This window comes from Anopheles marshallii, chromosome 2, assembly GCF_943734725.1.
Source record: "Anopheles marshallii chromosome 2, idAnoMarsDA_429_01, whole genome shotgun sequence".
Lineage (NCBI taxonomy): Eukaryota > Metazoa > Arthropoda > Insecta > Diptera > Culicidae > Anopheles > Anopheles marshallii.
Genome location: NC_071326.1, coordinates 46,886,264 through 46,909,414, shown reverse-complemented (window position 1 = coordinate 46,909,414; position 23,151 = coordinate 46,886,264). Strand labels below are relative to the sequence as shown.

The 23,151-nt window shown below is 43.6% G+C and overlaps 5 protein-coding genes across 5 annotated transcripts; 2 read left to right on the top strand and 3 right to left on the bottom strand.

The window, feature by feature from the left end:
* The first annotated feature begins 1,264 nt into the window (after positions 1-1,264).
* On the top strand, positions 1,265-1,603 carry LOC128708636 (uncharacterized). Its single transcript, XM_053803616.1, has one exon. The coding sequence runs from the start codon at positions 1,265-1,267 to the stop codon at positions 1,601-1,603; it is 339 nt and encodes a 112-aa protein (XP_053659591.1).
* Positions 1,604-14,954: 13,351 nt separating this feature from the next.
* LOC128719805 (mediator of RNA polymerase II transcription subunit 31) lies at positions 14,955-16,193 on the bottom strand. The gene is made up of 3 exons (XM_053813442.1): positions 16,163-16,193; positions 15,703-15,792; positions 14,955-15,613 (listed from the first exon to the last, which is right to left on the bottom strand). Exons 1-3 carry the CDS (start codon positions 16,191-16,193, stop codon positions 14,955-14,957), a joined length of 780 nt encoding a protein of 259 aa, XP_053669417.1.
* Positions 16,194-18,255: 2,062 nt separating this feature from the next.
* LOC128719292 (tetraspanin-33-like) lies at positions 18,256-19,089 on the top strand. The gene has a single exon (XM_053812917.1). It carries the CDS (start codon positions 18,256-18,258, stop codon positions 19,087-19,089), a length of 834 nt encoding a protein of 277 aa, XP_053668892.1.
* Positions 19,090-20,730: 1,641 nt separating this feature from the next.
* LOC128707351 (RNA-binding protein 7) lies at positions 20,731-21,599 on the bottom strand. Its single transcript, XM_053802303.1, has 2 exons — positions 21,516-21,599; positions 20,731-21,447 (listed from the first exon to the last, which is right to left on the bottom strand). Exons 1-2 carry the CDS (start codon positions 21,597-21,599, stop codon positions 20,731-20,733), a joined length of 801 nt encoding a protein of 266 aa, XP_053658278.1.
* A 527-nt stretch (positions 21,600-22,126) lies between these two features.
* On the bottom strand, positions 22,127-23,133 carry LOC128708454 (cell cycle checkpoint protein RAD1). Its single transcript, XM_053803432.1, has 2 exons — positions 22,984-23,133; positions 22,127-22,909 (listed from the first exon to the last, which is right to left on the bottom strand). Exons 1-2 carry the CDS (start codon positions 23,131-23,133, stop codon positions 22,127-22,129), a joined length of 933 nt encoding a protein of 310 aa, XP_053659407.1.
* Between the last annotated feature and the right edge of the window lie 18 nt (positions 23,134-23,151).

Here is a 23,151-nt window from a genome sequence, read left to right as displayed (position 1 = left end):
CTTTTTTGTCCTATAACACATTTGTTTTTAGTTTATTTCAATGTATTCTATGAAAAAGTAGCCAGTTTGCTGAATAAATTAAGTGCAGAGAAGGAAGTCAACTATCTAACTTTGAACGATTTTAGTATAAACGATTTTACTCCCTGATTCGACTTACGCGGAAATTCGAGATACGCTGATTTTTTCCGGGTTATTGCTGTGATTGACTCGTCAGTTGACTTCCCCTGTGATATTTTCACTTGATTGTAGCAGCTCACAATCTCACAATGCTCACAAGCAGAAAGATCTTCTGGCCATTAATGGTTGGCTTGGATAACGATGATAAGACATAACCACAAATTACCCGACGTTTTGGGACGTTTGGTCACTTTTCATCGGCAGTCACAATCTGATATAAATCCCCTTTCGACGTTGCCATAGAGAAGCAGTTACTCGAAGTTGAAGAAACAGTCTCCGTTGCTCCCCCTTCATTTTCCAAATCAGAATGAGCTCTTTTAAATCGTGCACACCACCACCAACAAGTTGCTAAAGTTAAAGAATTCAGCAAACGTTCACAAAAGTACGATGGCTTTTGACAGCCCTTTTCTTCCTATATCAAACATGATTCAAAACACATTACAAACACAACACAAATACAGATCGGAATGGTGTACCCACTGCAGCGAAATGATACAACATGTAATAAATGAAAGTGCAACACCTGATATCAACATGCTACGAACTTTTTGGTATACCTAGCATTTTTTGTTGACAGTGTGTTTGACAACCCTGAACCCACGATTGCTCTCGCGAGCGCGAGCAAGAACAAGCAGGAGAAAAGTTTGTCCGAGCTTTTCGCCAAAGCTTTCCACAGTACGGATCATAACTTCTGATGATCACTCTAACTCTAGCGTTCAGTGTGATAGCAAGCATTCCATCCGGTCGAAACTTCATGTGGTGCATGTGTTGTAAATCCTGATCATTTAAACTCGAACGCTCAACACGATCAGACCGCATCTTCAAGGGTGGAAGCAATTGTACCCGCTGAAAGATCTATCCTGTCCCGCCTCGTGTGTGTGTGTTTTTTTCTGGTGAGAATACACTTTACGACAGTGCACACAAACAGTGACAAACATTTAAATTTACTAGCAGTTTAATCAAGTTCATGTGTGTTTATGCATTTGTGCCAGTGATCGTACAAGGCACAGCTCAATTTTGTGCGGTGTATTTCGACAAATTTTCGAACAGCTTACAAATAAAAAAAAACAACCACATCCGCCTCAATATGAATACCCGTCAGTTGGTTGTGGTCGCATTAATCGTCCTGCTGACCGTCGCGAGCATGTGTGATGCAAGGCGTCGTTTTCCCAACCGGCGGAGAGGTCCTTCGCGGAAAACGCTGAAACAGCTGTACTACGAGTCGCGGGAAACGAACACACCCAACTTTGTACGGTTGGTGCTGATGCGGCTGATCTACGGCATCGCGACCCAGATGGGGGTCGAGGAGCGGCTGGACAACGTGTTCGGTGGCGCCTTCGTACCACCGAATGCCGTCGATGACAGTTCGGACTTTTTCGACGTGCTGAGTGACGAAAGTGGGGAGGATTTTAGCTTCGGTTTGTGAGGTAAGTAGTAGTACCGAATGGGATAAGAATGCACCGGGTAAATCCGTTGCTCTCATAGTTATTGCGTTATGGCACGTGGAACGTGACCAGCGTGGAATCAACGGATGCGAGGATAGCGAAGGATCCCTATGACACAATTTGCCGTGCCGTGCCGTGCCGTGCAAATGGAGGTGAAACCAGCAGCACAACGGTTCCATTTCCCCCCCGCACAAGCTGGCGGTATACCCCATTGGAAGATTTCACGCCTGCTTTGGTGGGTCCGAAAACCGGTCGATCATTGTTTCGGCGCCGTCATCGACGGGCTGTCGATCGGCTTTTCTTCTGAGTGGAACGGTATTTGGCGCAAAAGAAAGTGGCTTCTGTGTGTTTCATTTCTGGGTGAATTGTTGGAACACCTTCAGGGGGCGAGGAGGCGAATAGTGGTCACGGGGCTGTGAGAGGGGAAGGGGGGATTGTGTGAGGTAGTAGCAAGGAACCAATCGATGGGGCGCAGTCATTTACAGTCAGGAGCACGCGCGCCAAGCTTTTCGATGCGCCACTGAGGACTGTTGCTGTTGGTTGGGCACACGCTGAGCCGCGCAGCATCATCTTTTCTGCCTCGAGACGCTGACTTGTGCCAGTTTCTTCCGGCTTCTGTTCCACCGGCATAATCGATCAGTGCACACTCGCTGTTGGTGTGCAGCTGGAGAATGGTAGGACGGGACAGTTTGGAGCATTTTTCATTAAATAACCTGCCCTCTTTCCCCCTTCCCATCCGTATGCATCTCCGATCCACCGAGCAATCTCTCAACGAGAGTAAAAATTCAAATACAAATAATGACGCCCAACCATTACTGTGTGCGTTAGTGCTCGCACACCATTGGGGGAGCGTTTTTGTCGATCTTTTTTATTTCCTTTTTGTGGTTTGGTTGTGCATTTTTTATGGTTTAATAATCGTTCGTCCCGCTTCTTGCGGTTCGAATCGTGCGGAAAGTATCGGCAAGTGGATCGGTTGTTCGGTCGCGGGAAAAGTGACCCGGAAAAAAATAGCAGCAGCAGCAGCAGCAGCTACAAAACCGCACACAGGACGGCGGTAAAGGCGTCCCAAAATAAATCCTCAGCCCTTGTTCTGGTGCTTTGGCAATTGCTTCTTTCGATGACCCCATTCCGGGCCATCCGAACGTTGTTAGTTTTGGGGTGTGATGTAAATAAAACACGATCCATTGCCCGTAATCCGGTGTGGTTACGAGCTGTTGTGTACTGAGCTTGGGAGAGTTTGGTGTGTTTGGCGTATCGGAATGCAACTACAGAACTGTACCGAGCCCCGACTATCGCCGAGTGATCTTTTGTTATATCCTAACATCTCCCTCTACAGAAGTTCATCGGCAGGTGTGATGGGAGGCTGGTTGATTAAACACTTTTAAAATACTTGATTTGTTCCGTACCCTCCTCGAGGAAAAAGTTGCCCAAACAAAACAAACACAAAGGGTACATGTATGCTGTTTGTATTTGTTTGTCGCACGAAGAACGTACGGCACGACGTTCGCGTTTCAGCGCAAAGCCCCAACGACGAACCACTGTGAAAGTGGTCACTGTTTCGCGGCGAATGGCGCGCAAGACATAAGGTTTAATGACGAACCGGGCGTCATACTGAATTGCAATATGCGACCCTCTTACCCCCTCAAACCTCCCTTTTTACACTTACTTACGGCAGGCGTATATACCGGGAAAGGGACGAAAGTAATGCAGTCATGTTGACAAACGAAAGTGTCTTCAATTATGGTTCAAATGGAAATGGAAATGTGATGGAATGAAATGGTGTCTCAACAAGAATAGGTAATTAGTGGACGAAACAGTATCTGGTGATAATAAATTTAGACCATTTAGTGATGCATTTTAGTAATGTCAGCTAAATATGATTTGAATTAGAGAAGTGAGTGTTTCGGATAGCAAACGAAAGAAGAGTTGACTTCCCAGAAACGTGATGAACATAAGTTTATTGAGCTATTTTGGACCAAATAACACAAAAGTTGGTATCAAATAGCTCTATTGGGTCGAAGAAAAAATTAATATAGTTTAAAATTTATTTCTACTTACTGGTAGTATGGTAATAAATTAGTTTTAATAGAGATTTATATTTATAGGCCGATGGTGAGTTGAGATTTACTTATTTTTTGCATAACTTTATAATATCTTATTTGCTTTTGAGACACTTTTGTATGCAAGCTGTTCGAAGGACACATTGTTTTGTTCGTGATGCCCTTCCGAGCCACTCACTGAAGTTTTCATGTCTCATAGAGTTCTCAGCATACTCCTGGTACCGACCTGACATTGTCCCGGTGCAAAGCTCCTTCAAGCGAAACTGCAAGTACGAATGCGATCCAACGCCAACGCCATTATGCTCCCGCAGTGCGTGCCAAAGAATGATGTGTCGTGAATATGTTGTTCTACTCCAACGAGCCTAACGGCTTATCGTACAAGTTCCACCGTACCGGAACAAGGCCAGAATGGCAATGCACCGGCGTTGCAGCAACTGATTTTCATACCCTTCCCGGTCACTCGCCGAGTGATAAGATTCTTCGTGTGGCATGCTGAACATGTACCACCAAACCATCACAGCTGTTCACAGTGTTGTTGTTATCAATCGCTGAGAAAACGGGTTGTAGCAGGGGGAGCAGGGCAAATAACACGCCCGCGGTTCTTTTCTTTTATTGCTGCTCAATGGATCTCAAGCTCCGGACCAGAGCATGTCTGAACCGGTAATTCTTACGAGTGGTTGGTTCTGCTCTAACAAACACAATTGTTATGGAAAAGGTACGTGGGAGACCAAATGCAACGAACGTCGGCAGTCGCGGCAGCTGTTCCGTAGTACCAGACGATCGTCAAGAACCTTGAGATGCGTTAAGATAATGGGCGTTGGCTGCAGGGCTGAAGCATATAGTTTGCGCACCGAACTTACAATGTAATAACTTATCGAATTATCCCAAAAAAAGATCCATATGTTGTGCAGTAATTTGCTTACGTGCGAGGAAAGCTCGAAGCCTCTTCGAATCGTTCACCAGCTTATGCCGGGTTCGATTGTAGTGAAAGGGAAACAGTCTCGTTATTTAGGCAGGAAGCAAGATAAGAAACTGCAAAGGAAGCCTTCATTTGTAGAAGCATTATCAATAAGAGCAGGAAAACCCCCTGCTACCTCCTTCCCGTTGTTCCTGTTAAATCACAAGCTTTAAATAAACCGAATACCAGCGAAAGTACATTCACCTGAGGTGACGTACATTTTATTATGCACAAAGTGAATGTGTGCGTACGTTTGCTGAGTTCCTGCACTGTAGCATTGCCATCATTTTGGCATCCAATTTTCGGTACGTCCGGTTTCGGGCTAAAGTTTTGGGTCGGTTTTTTGGTAACGGTGTGTGAAAAAGTGAAACCTCCCGCTAAATAGCTGCCCCCGTATGGGACACTTTCGATGATACCGGTGCGCCCGCAAGCCAAACATTGGCCATGGTCCCATAAATAGTGGCTGCCGGTTTAGCTGTTGCTGTAGTTTTGATTTCACAAAACAAAACCGCCCCGAATGTGCCGTCACGGGCTGGGCAGAAAGTCCCGTCTCATCGCCGCACTCCGATATGGATCGCTTTCAATTGGTAGCGATCAGGAAAAGGTGAAAATAATCGAAAACGTGATCGGTAAGCATACGGGCTTTATTTTTCGGTCGGGCACAATTTGCATAACGAATCTAGCGGGTGGAAAAATGGAATGAAATTCTCTCACGAAAAGCGTACGCGGACGTTTCAAAGTGCGGAACGTGCGCTTCCTTTATAAACGACGGAACCGGAGCGGGTTCGTCGCTGGCGCTGGCGTTGAAGTCTTTTGATCGAAGCGTATCTAGTAGGCGCGTCGTGTCTCGATGGCAACGTGATGATTGGTATCCTTTTGGAGCGGAAAGAATAGAAATCGTTTTGTTTTCCAGATGGAAATTTTGATCACCGATGTGAACTTTTATTTCAAAACACAATTTATAATAAACCAAATAACTTATTTTTTCTAAATTGTATCAAATAAATGAATTTCAAGCAACAAGTTTAAAACTTTTTTTTACACTGTTCTGTCCGTAATAAATCTGCCACACGTTTCATGTTTGCATTAACGTATGCATGTCATACATAACATGCCAGATCTGTTCGTAATCGATGACATCTTATTAGCAAGTGTATAAATAAAGAAGAGCTTTATGATAAGATGGTAAACACTATGCTAATTGGCTAGGAGAAATCAATGATACACTGCCCAATACTCATCGACAGACTGTGTATGCTACTTTCTTCACTGATGCCAGTTTCACCCGAAACAGAAACGCATTAAAGGCCAATCTACCAATTATAGATTTATGGGCTCCACCGATCGGGTGTGGGTATGCAAATTTAATTATACCGCCACCATTCCAATCTCACACAGTTTCTACGCGTCTGATAAATCTGATCGTTATTGATCGTTTGTGTGTGTTTTGAGGTTAATGCATAGATGAACTACTTTGTCGAAAATGGTAATTTTGTTTGATTTCATTATCATTGTGTGTCACGTAAAATTAAGAACAATAATTTTACATCAAGTCCACCTTGTCGGGCATCTGCGATATGATTCTTCGTAGGATGATGTCATCGGTGTGTCAACGGCTGTAACCGGTGTTATAAACTACCATCGAAAGGCAAGAGAAAGTTTCAGTCAGCAGTGGACTAAGAAGCTTATTACCATACAATCTGACCCGGCCTGGACGATCATGTCATACCGCAGTGATGGTGTGGAGAGAGCAAGCAATCGTCAAACGGGCTCATAATCCCTGCCAGAAATAGGGTTTCCAGCCATGCATCGTTTTCATTCTTTTAATGCTGCTCCGGGCATTAGAAACTCGAAAATAGCTTCAGGATCTGTTTCATGCTCCACCGGCGGTGGCTACAGCGAGGTGCTTCTGTGCCACACAGAAGCCAAACCTTGCAGACCAGTAAAACGCTAACAACATCATCAGCAATTATCTTGTTTACTAGCCCTTCAACAACGGTTTAGCATTAATTGATATTAGCTGTAACTTTCACTAGATTAGTGGAGCCGTTTTTTTGCCATTTGCAACAACAAACTCATTCACCATCCACCAGTAAAATGGCTGCATGTTTTTGGTGTAACTCTTCCCGAACGAGAAGCCACAGCAGATCGGATCTCTTAATGCAGGAGAAATTAGCTCGAAAATGAGTTAATAACCGTTTGCTTTAGCATAGCTTCACCTCACCGGAAGGGAATGAGTGTGACATCATTGTACGAGCGTAAAGAAAGACTCACAGATGTGGATTCTTTTAGGTGGCTTCACTTAACGCCTGCTTAACTGATTGCTTCATCCTAACGTTACGATGTGGCGTCACGGGCGTGTGAATGCTTGGCTACGGTCGTACGCCAATAGCTTGACACATTTTCTCGCATGCACGGCACAGCGAAACCAGAACGCAGCAAAACCTGGCCGCAAGAGCTTGACAAATTGTTTAATAATATACGCCACGTTTGATGATCGTCTGCTGGGAGCAGCACTTGGGGCGGGTTGGAACGCGCGATGATATTTCTATGTCGTTTCTAGACGCATTTCCCCCTGGCACGCCCCAGCACTTTTGCCTGACGTAATTTACGTTCAGCAGCATAACTTAACAGTTTTTTCTTTGGCGTCCGCAGCGGTTGAGTGTCATCCGGTGTGGCGAAGAAATTAACCTCGATTGTACGAAAAGAAGCGCTTGAACTATCTTACTGTACTGCGGTGAACTTGAACTTGATAAAACCTCCCGTCAGTGGTTACAACATTGCCATCAACCATGCTGAAAATTGAACCGAATGATGCAATCAACCGATTAATCGTCACATCACACAGTGGACGACTTAGGCATCGTGGAAGGCAGATTGAATTCTACGTTGCGATACGTTGCGGATGGTACATTAACGTTTTCTATCGATTTTAAATTAAAGTCACAACAATTCATTACAATCAGCTGTCCGTTCGCAGGGAAGGGAGAAGCACCGGTTGGGACGGGCGGGATCCGTTCCCGTTCGGAAGAAAGCTCCAGACGCTAACGGAATGTTTGCCTCAATTTGGCCCACATCGACAAACCCCGCCAACACTCGGGTTGTTCTCGGTGCACAGCCATTTAACCCCGTTGTAACACACCTTGCACGCGTATTAAAGTGACGGGAACTGTGTGAAAATGGTTATTCGCCAACCGAGAGGTTATATTGGCGGGCTATTGATCATCGGTGCGGCATCAGCCAGCTGTTGCTTGTTGATCGATAGCATTAAAGTTGTACCTTATAATTGTGGAAAGGAAGTTAAGTATATTGTACTACAATGGTTCAATGCTTAGCATGGTTTAAATGCCAATGTAATTTTTAAAAACACGAACGAGGTATGATGAAGTATGATAAAGATTCTTAACGCATCTCCTCATTACAAAAGCATATATCATGAATTTTTGTTTGTATCAAGTGGCTTCTTCAAGGGGTGGCCCGATGGCATGATGGTAGCGGCGCCGGTCTTCACACGAACGGACCGGACCAAAATCCCATCCGGGTCAATTCCCCGTCGCAAGGACTGACTATCCGGCTACGTTGTAAAATAAGTCGATACGGCCAGGCCGTTTTAACGAAAAAAAAAATGGCTTATTCATGAAGCATATTAGATCTTCAAATAAGTTTCAAGCGTCTTACGAAGGTTTAACGCCACCGGTATATTATCAGCGCAGAAATATCAGATTTCATTCGTACATCTGTTACCAGCAGTGTATATTATATTTGGGCACTTATATCGGCGTTATATATTTTTTCGAGCGAAATCCTTCCAAGTTTTCAGTCAATGCATGCAAAATGTTGGAAATCCCAGGGGTCATCGTATTAACACGCCTGTTGAAAAATCGATCTCTTGTCGTAACTGTGTTCCGAGTGAGTTGGATCAATTGACAGCGAAATATTCACTAGCAGAGAGTCATGCTTTGGTGGAATCAGAACGGTGTCAGAAATGGATTTGACAAATGCAGGAGAAATTTGTCCTATATTCTTTATATATTATTATATTATAGCCGAGACTTAGCGTTATTAGACTATCGCTTGTTTCGATAAATGCAAAATGCGCTTACTGTAGTACTCTTTTTAAAGTCGAGAGAATTACAAAAGACCTTGATTTGATCTCCAAAGACGGCAATTGGTTTTTCTCAGGTTTGCAAGAAAATGGTTTAAAGTTTCTGATTCCTTTCCAACAAAACTGTATAACACTTTCTTACAATAAAACCTCAAATTCATAGAAAAAAAACCCCTCTAGAAACTTACTTGCACACTCAATCTATTGAAAATTAATTATATTACAATTTATCATTCCACAATCTCCACCATGGCCTAAAAATATAACACACTGCTGTTACCTTCGGACCTTCGGTCCTACCTTGTAGCTAGACTTTAATTGTATTTCTATTACGGGCAAACAAGGGCTTTGATTAACAGCAGCAGAATTATCTGCCAGTACACAAGAATGAAGGTAATAACCGTTCATTAATGTCCTATCCGCACAATTTCTCCCTTTCAACCATTCCTTCGCATCGCGTGTTAGTGAGTTTGAGTGTGTAAGTGTATGATGGGTTCTTTTTTTCCTACATTCAATGACCGCAACTTCTTTGCATACATTTCCATCGATCTCCCGTACGGAATGCGTAATTGTTTTGTTTGTTCGTGCAGAGGTTCACCGTACCGGTGAGCCGTGCAGGGGTTTTGCTTCTACTTTCTTCCCTATTGGATTCGCTGAATGTAAAGGCGCCTCTTCCGGCATTCGAACGTAACGTCATCGAAGCGACACACCTGCCGCCGCGTTTGGCCTAATTTCCGAGCTGTTGTGATTTAAATATTCTAGCCTGATACCGGTCCGGGGGCTAGAGATCGGTACCGAGAAAGTCGTTACCGGACTGTATTGCGAGAGCAATGGGTCCTCACGGGGACACCTAATGAAGCCATAAAGGTACGCACATTTCCTCCCCAATCTTGTGTATGCTCCCTCAATCCGGGAAGATTGAGACGTTTTTTTTGTTTAAATCTACATAAAAAATGACCACACGGCTGGTTGTGCTGCACTGAGAAATGCATGCGTGTCAACGTAGATCATATTGTGTACTTTTTTTTTGTACCCATTTTCATTTGCTTCTCTTCGCTATTTCTATTTGCAGAACGTACAAAAAGCGGCGGTAGTTTGACCAAACGGGCATAAAACCAACGGACGCATCGGTCGATTACTGCGCGGATGTTGAACACACACCAACACAATCACCCATAGGAAGATGGCGAAGCAATGGAAAACACAATAAACTTAATCAGTATTGCGGAAGTGCCCCGGGAAGTAACCGCCGAAGTAACGCACGACAGTCCACCATCCAGAAGCCGGCAAACCGTCCCACCCCTTCTCGCTGACCTCACCATTACCCTGCATTCTATACATCGCAACTTAAACCGGGAACAGCGGATTGCGAATGCGCTGGCCCGTCCATCGCCTACCGAACACGTTGGCAACGCTCTGTCCAGCGGAACGAACTTGGCAGTGAAGATAGTGGAATGTTTGCCGTTTTTTTTTGAAACTTATTGTTGTTTTGTTTAATCTCCACTTTCCGGCCGGACAACGGTCTTTTTATTGCTTGCTTGAAGGTTGGGGGCTGGCATGCCGAGGATCAGCGAACGATAAGCCACAGTAGTGTTGCGAGCGGCAAAAAAAAAAACAAGATCCAGGTGGTCTAAACGCTGCCTTCAACTAAACGATAAGCTAAACTACCTAAAGCCCTAGCAGAAAAGCAATTGCCGGTGTAGCAGTAGTAGGAAGAGTTTGCTGTTTTATTTCTTCAATGATCGGCAACACAACACAGACGAAGCGTACGTTGTAGGGTAATGAAGGCGGCAGGGGTATGGGAAGCAAGCTGAACACAACAGCGTCAACATGGTGAAAGAACTGACGGGAAGGAATCCATCACCGTGCGGCACCATCGCTAACTGCTGTTGATTTTGGCAATTAACCGGCCGAAAAGAAAAGTAAAACTGCTGAACAATGCTGTGTGCTCTACTCACGTTGCATCCTCACGCCTCTGTTTTGATCGGTAGCTTCAAAAGGTCGCTTTATGTATGTCTGCCCGATCAGAATGGATCTGTCGATCGTTCGAAGGGCTGGCGGATGATTCTGTTGCCTTCAATACCCCCCTTTGTGCTCCATCATAATAATGGCGAATGGTTTATACTCGGTTGGACGTGGCCCAACATTTTCCAAACCTATTAGCGATACTGTTTATTTTAAAGCGAACAATTGCTACGCTAACTGTTCTCGGTGATTTACGGAGCCCTGGGTTTTTTGGATGGGCAGCCAGGTTATGGGATAAAGTTTGTTCAAATCAAAGGTGCTGTTGCTACAGGGTTGTTTCCAGATTGCGACGATTGCAAACGTCTTTCGGTGCGTTTGTCCTTCTTTCTCTCTTCCTACGGACTCTCACACACGGAGCGGATGGGAAAAAATGGGTGTTCAATCGAAAGGAAATTAATTTCGATTGCATGTTTTTGCGACGGGAAAAAAAGGTAACGAAAGCCCTTTCTTTTTGGGACCGGTGTTGCAGCAATGTTGCACCGAGCAGCGTATGTTCTCTACTTTTATATTGTTAAGTTATTTATTATCAATTATCTATTGACAAAATGAGCGCAACCATTAGGCCTAAGTGCATTGTATTTATTTATTTGAAAAGGCATTGCTTCGGTCCAAAGCTGTAAATAGTGTAACATATACAAATATACAAACTAAGTTATAACAAATGTTTGTGTTACGCGTTTTAATAGAAGAGCAAAAATGGAAGGAAAGAAAAGAGGAAGAATAGATAAAAAGAATAGAAAAGAATAAAAAGAATGCTTTGGAACATGGTATGGAATAAAACAACAAAGCAACGGGATGAGAAATGAATGGAAAGAAATTTTTTACTCATCATATTTTTCATCTTTAGTTTTTGGACCAGACAAAACAGTGCTGATTTGCCAGCCAAGCAACAGGAAACTAAACAAATGGAGATGTCAAACATGCTAACGGTTTACTAACAGGTAAAAAGCCACGCTGTCACACTTACGCAGTGAGGTACAACTAATGAGCCGAGCTGAACTGAAAGTCGGCCGAATGTGTGCGTCCAAGTTATTTTAATTAGTTAAAATGTTCAACCGTGCTACACCGAATTGAACATGCAATGCCGAATTAAAGGCTGATTTCATTACGGATGTATGCGACGAAATGATAAATTATGTTGTCCCACTAGCGGGTTATTGATGGCGAAAGTGGCTAGTACTTGGAAATTCAAATGACTTGGCGGTAAACGTTGCCCAATCCCGGTCATCAAATATCACTGGTGAAGATACCTCTAGTACACGGTACAACACCTCAATGCTGTTTGTTTGCCGAAACGGGGGGAAAACCCCGCTCACTGCTGTGTGGAATTTCGCACAGAGATCGTGACGACACCATTTTCTCTTTCGGCGCGGAAGGTTAGAATTTCTCCCCAAAACATCATCTACCAGAAGGCGAATGGCGAAGCTGCGGCCCATTGGTGTAAGCGTGGGTTTCCTGTGCGGAAGCGGCATGTTTGCGGAAAATTCCACCACCCATCGTTACTGCAACTGCACACGATGACACAAACGGATGGTGATATTCAATCGCTACCACCATGGTTTCGTTCGATTCGAAACGAATCGTGCTGGCGTTTGTGGGCAAAAATGGAAAATGCTAACGAAAGAAAGTGTCATCTTCACCAGTCCATGTCTAGGTCATCATAGGGTTTATCGTGACCTTTGTTTGGTTTTCCTTGGTGGCATTGATGCCACTCGCTTAGGCCGGTTTCCGTCAGCAGTGAAAGCGAACATTGTCACTGTCCACCCTTGATGGGTGAAAGATATTTTCCCTTGCGATGAAACCATTGAAAATCGATCCAACAAGGAAATAATTATAAATTTCCCTCTATTTTCTTACCATATAAAATAATGCACAATGTTTTGCAATAAAAATGGGCATCCATAAGGGGAATGCTTAAATTGTTTCCTGAATGAACTAATTAAGAATGAAACCTTTTGTCTCCACCACGGCGTAGCACCACCAACACCCATTAGCGCTGCTTTATGTCGTATTGATTTAGCGCATTTCATTGCTGGTCTCATTTTTCGAGTGTCATCCAATCTAACTGCAAATGCCCCGGTGCGCGGATACGATCGGTTCCCATGCATGCGAGCGCATTACTACACTGAAGGTGATTTTTGGACGACCGTTAATGAACAAACAAAACTACCCGAAAGCCAACGGCAACAGCACCGCCGCGCGCTGTGTGTATGTGATTTTTGTTCCCCACGCTCTGTTATTTCCTTTCGTTCACAAAAATCATCGATCGTTCACCTGGCGGTTGGAAACAAACCGATTAATATCGGAACACCCGTTAGATCTCGTTACCTCGTGGTCAGCGCCTCAGTAGGGCACGAACATTTCCACCTTGCCGCAAACCGATCAATACTGGGCGAAAATTGGGAAATGACGATAGGAAACGCTAATGCATGCGTGATTTTGAATTGTTTTCAAATGTTCCCGTACAAATGTGTAGCTCATATCATATCTGTGTTATAGAATATGTGTGATTTTATGTGATTTTTGTACAAAAAAAATCTTTTATGTAAGTGTTCAATGCAAGTTTCTTTTTGGCCGAATGATTTACTAGGTCGTGCTTCACATAAAGAAGTTTATTAATCTTATTTGTTTATACCGTAGTTAAAACCAGTGTCAGTAGCGGGAATCGCTTCAAATGAGAATGGACTACACGCTGGAGCAACATTGTTTTGGAGCATTTTCAAAAAAACGTTGGAACCAAAATTCGTTCAAGTCCACGACTGAATCGTATGGCAGTATTACAAATCAATTTTATAGAGACTTTGGAGCTCCTTTCTGACTCGAATTCGACATTCCCTATTGAAGCCCTGGTAGCGCATTCTTCTAGCTTTTTTGTAGATAGCATCACATTCATAGATAGTTGAGCATTTTCAGTTCGATCAGCTTCACAATGAAAATCTTAAGGAGAGATATACAGTCAGCATGTTCGAACAACTCCAATATTATTTCTTGCATTTTCTCCAAGATCGACGATTCTGCTCATGGTTCAGCCAATTTGGCCAAAATCCATAATCTTGGCTTTTTTGGCGGACGCATCATAGCAATTTGGGCCGCCTTCTCTGTCCATGTGGACGATCTAAAAGGACTTTACGGGCTGAGTCATCCGATATCATTCTCATGACGTTACCAACCCACCGCAGCCTGATGAAGCTAATCAGCTGTACGACAGAAAGTTCGCTATACAGCTCGAAGAGCTCGTCATTGTAGCGGCTCCTCCATTGTCTCCATGTCCTTCCACACATATGGGGCCAAAAATCCTTCTGATCATCTTCCTCTCAAACGCGGTTAAGAGGGTTACGTCAGTTTTGGATAAAGTCCATGTCTCAGAGGCGTATGTGAGTACTGGAACTTTATAGGTTCTATATAGTCCCAGCTTCGTTCGTCGCGACAGGTGTGTTGAGCGATGAAGTTTCCTGAGACTGTAGTATGACCGGTTGGCAGCCAGCACTCTAGCGAGTATTGCAACATCAAAGTTATTGTCGGTGCTGACTTTTAACCCAAGATAGGTAAAATTTTGGACGACTTCGTAAGTGCACTCACCTATTTGTACGTCAACCCTGCGTAAGATAGGATGTGTTAGCAGGGCCACTGGTGGTGCCACCATCAACTTGGTTTTTGCCTTGTAAATCCCCAACCCGAGGTTTTCCACCGCCTGCTCAATCCTTTGGTAAGCATCCGCTATGTAGGAGAGCCGTAAACTAATGATGTCTATGTTATCACCGTACGCCAATTGATGATGGTCCTCAAAGATTCCACCTCCGAGTCGCGAATCTAGACCCTTTCTAGCGCTAGGTTTAAGAGTAGAAAAGCTAGCCCATCTCCTTGGCGAAGACTCTTGGGTGGTGGCATAGATCCCTGAGAGTTTTCCATACGCCATCACCTAGCATGTCAATCACATAGTTCTGGTGGAAGTTTGGGAGAATTGTCTCTTCATTAAATAAAAACACAAACAAACATCGGAATATACTTAATTGTGTCTATTATTATGTTTAGGATCTACACTGTACGCTAAGTATTATTTTTAATAAAAAAAAAAAACAGTCTTTATACAACCAACGACAACCAACATCCCTATACGTTTTGCAAACGCAGCTTATGAGCATTGCATTTTTAACGATTGGTCGACCATTTGGTGAACGCCACGCTTAAGGAACTTTTTGATTGATGCCTCCGCCAGGTATACCGCTTCCGCTACCGATCGTCCCCAATGCATTACTCATCATACCGCCACCTCCTCCTCCTCCTCCGCCTACACCGTTGTGCTGCGTAATTCCGGCACCGTTTTGCTGTTGCTGCTGCTGCTGTTGCTGACCTATCGACGTTGGCACATTCACGTTGCCACTGCTTGGACCGTTGTTGCTGCTACCATTATTGTTGCTACCGATGCTACCAACACCGCTGTTGGCACCACCGTTGTTACCGATCGTGTTTCCATTATTACTACCATTATTACTACTGTTGGGCATAATGGCTGGTTCGTTCGACAGTAGCGTTCCCTGGACTCCGCCTCCGACCGGCTGTCCCCCAACCGCCAATCCTGTAAGGCTGGTTGTGCCGAGTGACGTGAGCCGCGTGCGCCGACGGGTGTAATGCTGCCAGAGCAGGATGGCTTGATCGTCGATAAATTTGCAGCACTGTGCACTTACGATTTCGCGCCGGAAGTGCTCGTATTGTAAAAGATCCAGAAAGTAGAGACACATGGGAAACTTGAGGTATTTCGCGTACTCGGGTTCCTTCCAGTACAGCAGATATTTTAAGTAGTTTACAAATGCGGTATCCTTAAAGTATCCTCGTTGAGCTAAAACTAACCAGCAAGCAGACAGACAAAATTAGTAGAAAATTCGACAAATTCACAGAGTAGACAGAGTAGTCGGATTTGATCACGGTACTTACAATGTAAATAATTGGGGTTGGCCAAACATTGCACGAACTCTAGCTCAACCTGAAATCTTAGCTTTTGCGCATCTTCCGATTCAACCGGCACTGCAAGATAGAGGAATCCGTCAGGAGTAAAAAAAAACACGCGTCATACGTGCAATTAGTTTCGTTGTTGTTGCGGTATATTCGAAATCGGCACCGATAGTACACACAGGTGGCAAAATACAGAGAGTTAGTTGTACGTGTACCGATTGTGCATACCAATTTTTGGACTGGGTTAAGTGCGCTAGCACACATAGCTAAGGAATGTAACAACTTTTTGAAACACTTACTTTCTGTATAGCGCAAACAAACATACAATACACTAGTCGTGACTACATCGTTAGATTTACATTACATTTTGGTGCATATCATTAAGATTAGTTACAAAGAGATAGATAGAAGATAGAAAAATAGAATAACATAAAGTACTTACATTTACCCTTCCCGACCATTTTATTAGCCATGGCGTTTAATTTTTTATCTCGATATGTTTATGTGTTGGGTGTAATTTGGATGTGTGTGTGTATATATATTTAAATGGTATGTGCTTTATCTTTGCTTTTACGGAAATAAACTTCAAAGGCTAGGTGGGTCTGCAGTAAATGACCGTTGTTTTAACGATATAGAGTAGTGTGCTGGGTTTAAATCTATACTGGATCTCTAATGCTCTAGGCCTTTCCAGTTTAGGCAAGGTAACAGAAAGAAGCTAGAGTTCAAAACGACAACGAAGAAATAAAGGAATACAGCAGCGGAACCACTGATGTAGCGTTTCCGATAATATTAAGCACAATTCGATGTTTAAAAAAAAAAGATGAATGACACTGGGAGTCTAACGAGAAGGATATAATATGGGAAGGAGTTGCGCTATTCACTTGCTATCCGCTTCATTACGCCGATCTTAAGCTAGAGCAGCAAAATATGTGGGCGATCATTGAACAAGAGGAAGAGAAAAAGAGAAAGAAAAAACAAATAAAATCAGGAGCATATTATTTACAACATAACAGGTACGGTGCTAGAAAGGAAATACATATACCACTGTGAGGTTTATGTACACTATCAACATTGAATGGCAAACTTTCCACCATCACCGATTTCTGTATGGCATTGCAATTTTGATTCATATTCGCATATGCGAATGGAGCGTTTCCTGAAGCTGCAGGATGATGGAGAGATTGCCGTGTGATCTTTACAGGATTCGTGCATTTACCGACTTGAAAAATCTACTTTCATTGAAACCTTGAACTGTTAACACCCGTTCAAATGGGGAAGCTTTGTACCAGGTTCGGTCAAAGGTATGCCAACGAAATATTTAACATAAATCCAGCCGGCAAGGTGTAAGGTACAAGGCGCACTAGCTACCAGCAGACCGCACCGTGCCGGTGGCCAGGAAACACAACAATTTCAGTAATGGGGGTAAGATCTATAGCAAGCTGGCTACGCAGTTGTGTTCAACATATTCGAGATACGAATTTCATCACCAAATTGCAACGAACGAAAACCGAACAGGTACACATAAATGGAACGTACAGAGCTTGGTGCAAAAATTGGCCATCTAAACACAGGAAGATAATAAGAAACGATGATTTATGATCTCCACATAGGCAACCGTACTCACAACCGTATGGGTTCATGATAGATTTTCGCAGTAAGCGCAATGCACGCCCAGTATGGAGCACGATGGGAGTTTGGGCGTGTGTTTAGTCCAGAATTAATGTAAACCCGCAGACGATGGGATTGTTTTCCATCGATATTTCAGCACACACGCACTTTTTTCCTTGCCGCTTTTTGTCGTCCTTTCCTTTTGTTGCTTTTTGCTGCGTTTTGACGCGTCAAACTCGCTTGATTTTTTTTTATTGTCAAATTGACAACATCTTTTTGACAGCGGTATAAAACTTGACGAATTTGTTAAAAACTTCGAGTGCTTGACAGCAGTTTCGTCAAAAACATAATTTTTTAAATTTTAGCCGGAAATACCTTAATAATTGTAAAGGTTGATTTTGTACATAAAACACATAAATGGAGGTAATCACACAAAATATTAAATATCGTGGTCAAGCTTGCGTTCAAAACATAAAAAGCAGTTTGTTGCAGACTTTATGTACCTCGGTAGTGTTTGGAACACGACCCCTGTACATAAATCATTGACTGGAGAAGAGAGAAGAAAAAAGGCAGGAAAGCCAAGTTTAGAAGCAAATTTTCATCAGCTCAGTTTCGAAAGTGGAAAGGATTTTTCTTGATTGGTGTTTAGTGTAGTGTGGTATAGCTGCACCGTGTTAAGCTCGTCAAAATCATGATGCACAATCGGCGGATGTCCTAGTTAATGCTGGTTCGTTTGTTGTGCAGTGTGTTTTACGAAACAGTAAACAAAGGATTTCCTACGCTGGCCAATGCCTACTGGTGGCAGTCCAGATCAGCAGCATCTTGCCTGAATAAAGCCAGCTCCACAGTGTCAACTAACTGGAGCAATATCTATCCCATACAAGGGTACGCACGAGAGGCTGAAGGACAACGTCACAGCACAACAAAATGCCTCCGTATCGCTATCCCACAAACAATTTTACGTACGTCAGTTCCTGCGTAAAGTACATGATATTCCTGCTCAACTTCATATTCTGGCTATTTGGCGGACTGCTGATCGGTATCGGATTTTACGCGTTCGTTGACAAATGGCAGGCGACGGGATTGATAAAGTTGGAAACGTTCTACGACATCGTACTGAACCTGTCGCTGGTGATGATCATCGCAGGAGGCATCGTGTTTGTGGTTAGTCTTGCTGGTTGCCTTGGTGCGCTACGCGAAAACACCTGCCTACTGAAGTTCTACTCGCTCTGCCTGTTGATCTTTTTCCTTTGCGAAATGGCCATCGCCATTACGGCGTTCGTGTTTCCGCATAAGGTAAACGCGGTGCTGGAGGAATCGTTTACGGACAAAATCATCACCACCTATCGGGACGATCCGGACCTGCAGAATCTCATCGACTTTGCCCAGCAAGAGTTCCATTGCTGTGGGCTTAGCAATGAAGGCTACCTGGACTGGGGCAAGAACGAGTACTTTAACTGCTCATCGCCGAGTGTGGAAAAGTGCGGCGTACCGTACAGCTGCTGCATCAACGCGACGGACATTTCCTCCGGGCTGGTCAACATAATGTGCGGCTACCACATCCAGCAGCAGTCGGTGGCCGCGGCTAGTAAAAAGATCTGGACCAACGGTTGCATCGAAATAGTGCGTGTTTGGGCCGAGCGGAACCTTTATGTGATTGCGGGCATAGCGCTCGGGGCCGCCATCAGCCAGCTGTTCATCATCTATCTGGCCAAAACGCTCGAAGGACAGATAGATCTGCAGAAAAGTAGCTGGTCATAGTGAATTTACGTAGGGTGGGGAGGTGGCGGTCGACCAGTGTGATCAGCGCGAACGCAGCAACAACGGACGGGAAGGCCAGAAAATCAGAAAACAGAACAAAAATTGCGAAGCACAATAGCGTGTTTTGTCGTACAGATCTGCGCGCTTTGATCGAGACAGCACACATACAGACACATACACACATTATTTCCCCATTCATCGTTCGCAGCATTCCAGCATAAACCGCAGAGCGGTGGTGAGTGAGTAGCAATGTGCCACCACCGCACTCTGCATTGCGCTAAAGATGTGTCCGCTTTCCATTTCCTCCTACCCTACCCAGATTGGCGTACCCACGTGCTCGAGAAATCGCCTGCTGTTCATAGTTTGCGCAAAACTCAGTGCTTCGGTTAAGCCATTAACTTGACACATTAAAACACGAGCGCTGAACTTCAGTGTTGTGTAAAGAAACACACACTGCTTAGCTAATTCATTTTTTTTAACAACTATTGCACTTTTGTTTGTGAGATTTATCGAAGCAACGATTCCAACTTTAATCAGTAGACGACTATAATTACTTCCTTTCTGTTAAGTTAAGCATCTGTTTCGTGCTCGCAGTTTCTGAGTGTTCATATCATTTCAATCCCATCCGTATCACTCACTAGTTTCTAAATGTTCATTTTACCGGCGAATAGGATGTAGCGTTGTAGCGGTGCAAGAAATTCCAACGACAGCGATCGCTTTTCCTGCACAAGAACGACTGATATGCACAAGAACGAAACTGGATGATGATGTTACGGCCAAGGCAAGAACAATTACTATGTATTTACTTGTAAACTAGACTGTTCAACCTTAAATCGTTTGCAAAACTCCTTTTTGGCATTGCTACATACCGAGATGGCAAACAAAACAAAAACATACTCGCGTATCTCATTAACAATCTCAAATGCTCGTGGCTGAGTAGCAGTATATCAAATTTAACTTTTAACAAGCGGAAACGAGCTATGCATTTCGAGGTGTTTCTTCCTGATGATGTGTAGCAACATAGATCAACGTGTGTAATCTACAATATTCCAACTTCCAAGCAAGCAAGTAGAAGTGAACCAATGCATAGGCACGCCGGTGTCGGCATACTATTGATTCCAAGTTTTAAAATACACACTGCGACACAAGATAGTCAAAACAAGGAATGAAATTGAGAGACGAGGTTCAAAATCGGAATCGTAACGACTGTGCTGACTTTAAAATACTGTAAGCCAATTCTATGTCATATATTTGTAAAGCTCAATAGAATTGTATTAAATAGGTATTTGCAAATGAATAAAGGAAATATAAACCGTGTCATACAGCATACACACATGGACACGATTTGCATTTTTTTACTGTGATCACACCGGTTAAAAAATGGTATAAAAGAGCAGGTTTCAGATTTATTATACGCTCTCAAGACCCTTGCAATGGGCTTTGGGGAGAGTTGATTGCAATGAAAAATACATTTGAAAACAATCGTTTGAAATATTTACAATACGCTGCAGTCATCTCCGCTTACTCGCGATTGATCGTCCTCACAAATAGTATAATTGCACCGACTCCGCTGTCGGGATGGTTAAATTATATATTAATTTTGTTTTTTTTTTTTTGTACCATGACGCAAATATTCCAACACTATCTCCTGCTCCGGTTGTTTCGATGCTTATCCTTTTCGTAATCGTTACTTTTCCGTCCACTGTTGCTGTCATAGCGGTGGCGATTATGCGAATCGTTGCGATCGTGTTTATAATCGTAGCGATCGTCCCGAGAATATGGTTTCTTGTGATGATGATCACGATAGTGAGATCGATCGTTGTGCATTATTTTCGTGCGCAACGAACTCTGCTGCTGGTTGACATGGTCCATCGGAGGAAGTTCTGCGCCAAGAAGTTGCTGGCCCAACTGAGCTAACAGCTCCGGTGTAAATACATATTGCGATCCGTTCAGTGCCATCGACATCGCAGACATGATGTCATTTTGCCTTTGGGCTGGATTTAACCTGTCCGGAGTTTTATTCGATGCTGCGTATGCATTACCATCCATCGACTGATGCATTGGGGGAAAGTGCACTGGTGCTACATCGTTGGATAAACGTTTGCCCGTGTGACTGCTGCTGCTGGTGCTAGTGCTACCCATAGGATAGTTAAAATTCGTTTGAGCCAAAGCATTACTAGCGTTGGAGCCGTTGCGAGCTTTTCTGTGCAGTGTCAGCGGACGTTGCAACAGCGCTGTGCCCTCGAATATGTTCATCGCATACTCCACACTGCAGGCGTGTTGGAACGTAATAAAGGCGTAACTACGCTGACGCCTATCTGCATCTCGGGGAATCTTTATGTTTTCCAGCGGACCAGCCTACCACAAAACGGAACAGTTTTATTATTGCCCAAGAATATGTAATTGGTACACAGCGATGGTCATACCTGCAGAAACAACTCGTACAGTATCTCTTCCGTAACATTTTCGCTGAGATTTCCACACCAAAGCGTTCTCTCCTCTTCGCTCATGGTCGTGAGACGGGTTGATTGCGAATGGGTAATCACACGGGGAGTTACTGCCAACTTTAACCAAAACTGTAGGCTGCACAATTACCCAAACCAGGAACACGGAAAGCGGCTATAAACGATTGAACACGAAAACAAATACTTTGCGTTGTGTTTTAGCGATTATAAACTGAACGCCATTCGAGGTCGAGAATTGTTTTGACATTTCCCTTTTTAACCCTGTACACCAATTCCTACAGCTACTTCGTTCGATTATGGTTCATTTGACGTTTTCGTTCAATTGTCGATGTGTTTTTGTTCGATGATGTGTTCTTTCGTTAAAAGTTGCTTTGAATCAACACGAACAATTTTTCCCGATTTTAATCTATGCTCGTTTAGTATAACATCTACAACTCACGAATTTTAGTAAAATGGTATTAAACAACTAAAACATGTAATGTAATGTAAGGTTTTTGAAGTGTGAAACCATTTTTTTCATAGTCATTTAAAGTCTCGTTTTGCTGTGAACCTTACTTAACCTAATGCACATTTTACATCGTTGTTTGATCTTCATCCGCCATCAGCGGTAATATAAAATATTCCACAAAAATGTGCGAACTATCATTATTTTCTATCATCACTTGCAATCCCAGCAAACCCTCGCTGTTGGTACGTAGGGCCACTTTCGATGCCAATGCTAGCGTCCGCATGGCTAGACGAAAGTGATTAAATTTGTACCGATTACGGCTTGCATCGGTGCAGCTGAAGCTGATAAGCATGTCGCTAGTGTTGGATATTTCCACACTAGTTTCCGAGTGTAGCTCTCCGAACGAGTGAAACACCAAATGTGGCGCACCGAGTGAAATGGCCACTTCTATCTCATCACAATTGCGATCCATCTCGCTCAACACGTGGAAAAACTCCGCACCCTTCACGTTGATCTTGCTCAATATCTGCTGTTCGTCTTCAAAGTCAAGCTCCATGCAGTCGAACGGTTCCATGGTTCGCACGGAACATTCCGTTATAAGGCTATCCTCGCCGTGCTGCTCCAGAATCACGATCAAGGGTGCCCCAGTGCCCTTTTGGATCATTTTAAGGCTCGAATTGTAGTCCCCACCGGTAAACATGCTTAAACAGTCCGTAAACACCTTCAGGTTTAATCCGAACGCAATAAAGGGCTGCGTATCTGCCGCAGTGTCTGATGACGGTTGCTTTGCCATAGCAAGCTTGAACTCCGAAAAACAGGCACGGGTAATGTACGCCGATGCCTGGATACTTTTTGCATCTTCCACGATCACCTTGATACCATCGTTGCTGAGCTGAACGATTGCGTTCTAAAAATCAAACAGAAATAAAAACAAAACACTTTAAGTACATAGAACCGTTCGTGTTCTGTACTAACATTTACATCGACAAAATTCACCGCCTTCATGACATTGTACAGCATGGAAAAGTTGTTCAACACCGCCTGAAATTGTATCTGGCTAAACTGCGATTGGGTTACCATTTTGGGGTTCAAAATAATCCCTTTGCTAAACAAACGTTTGGTTCTTTGCATCAAACTGTACAGTAGCGT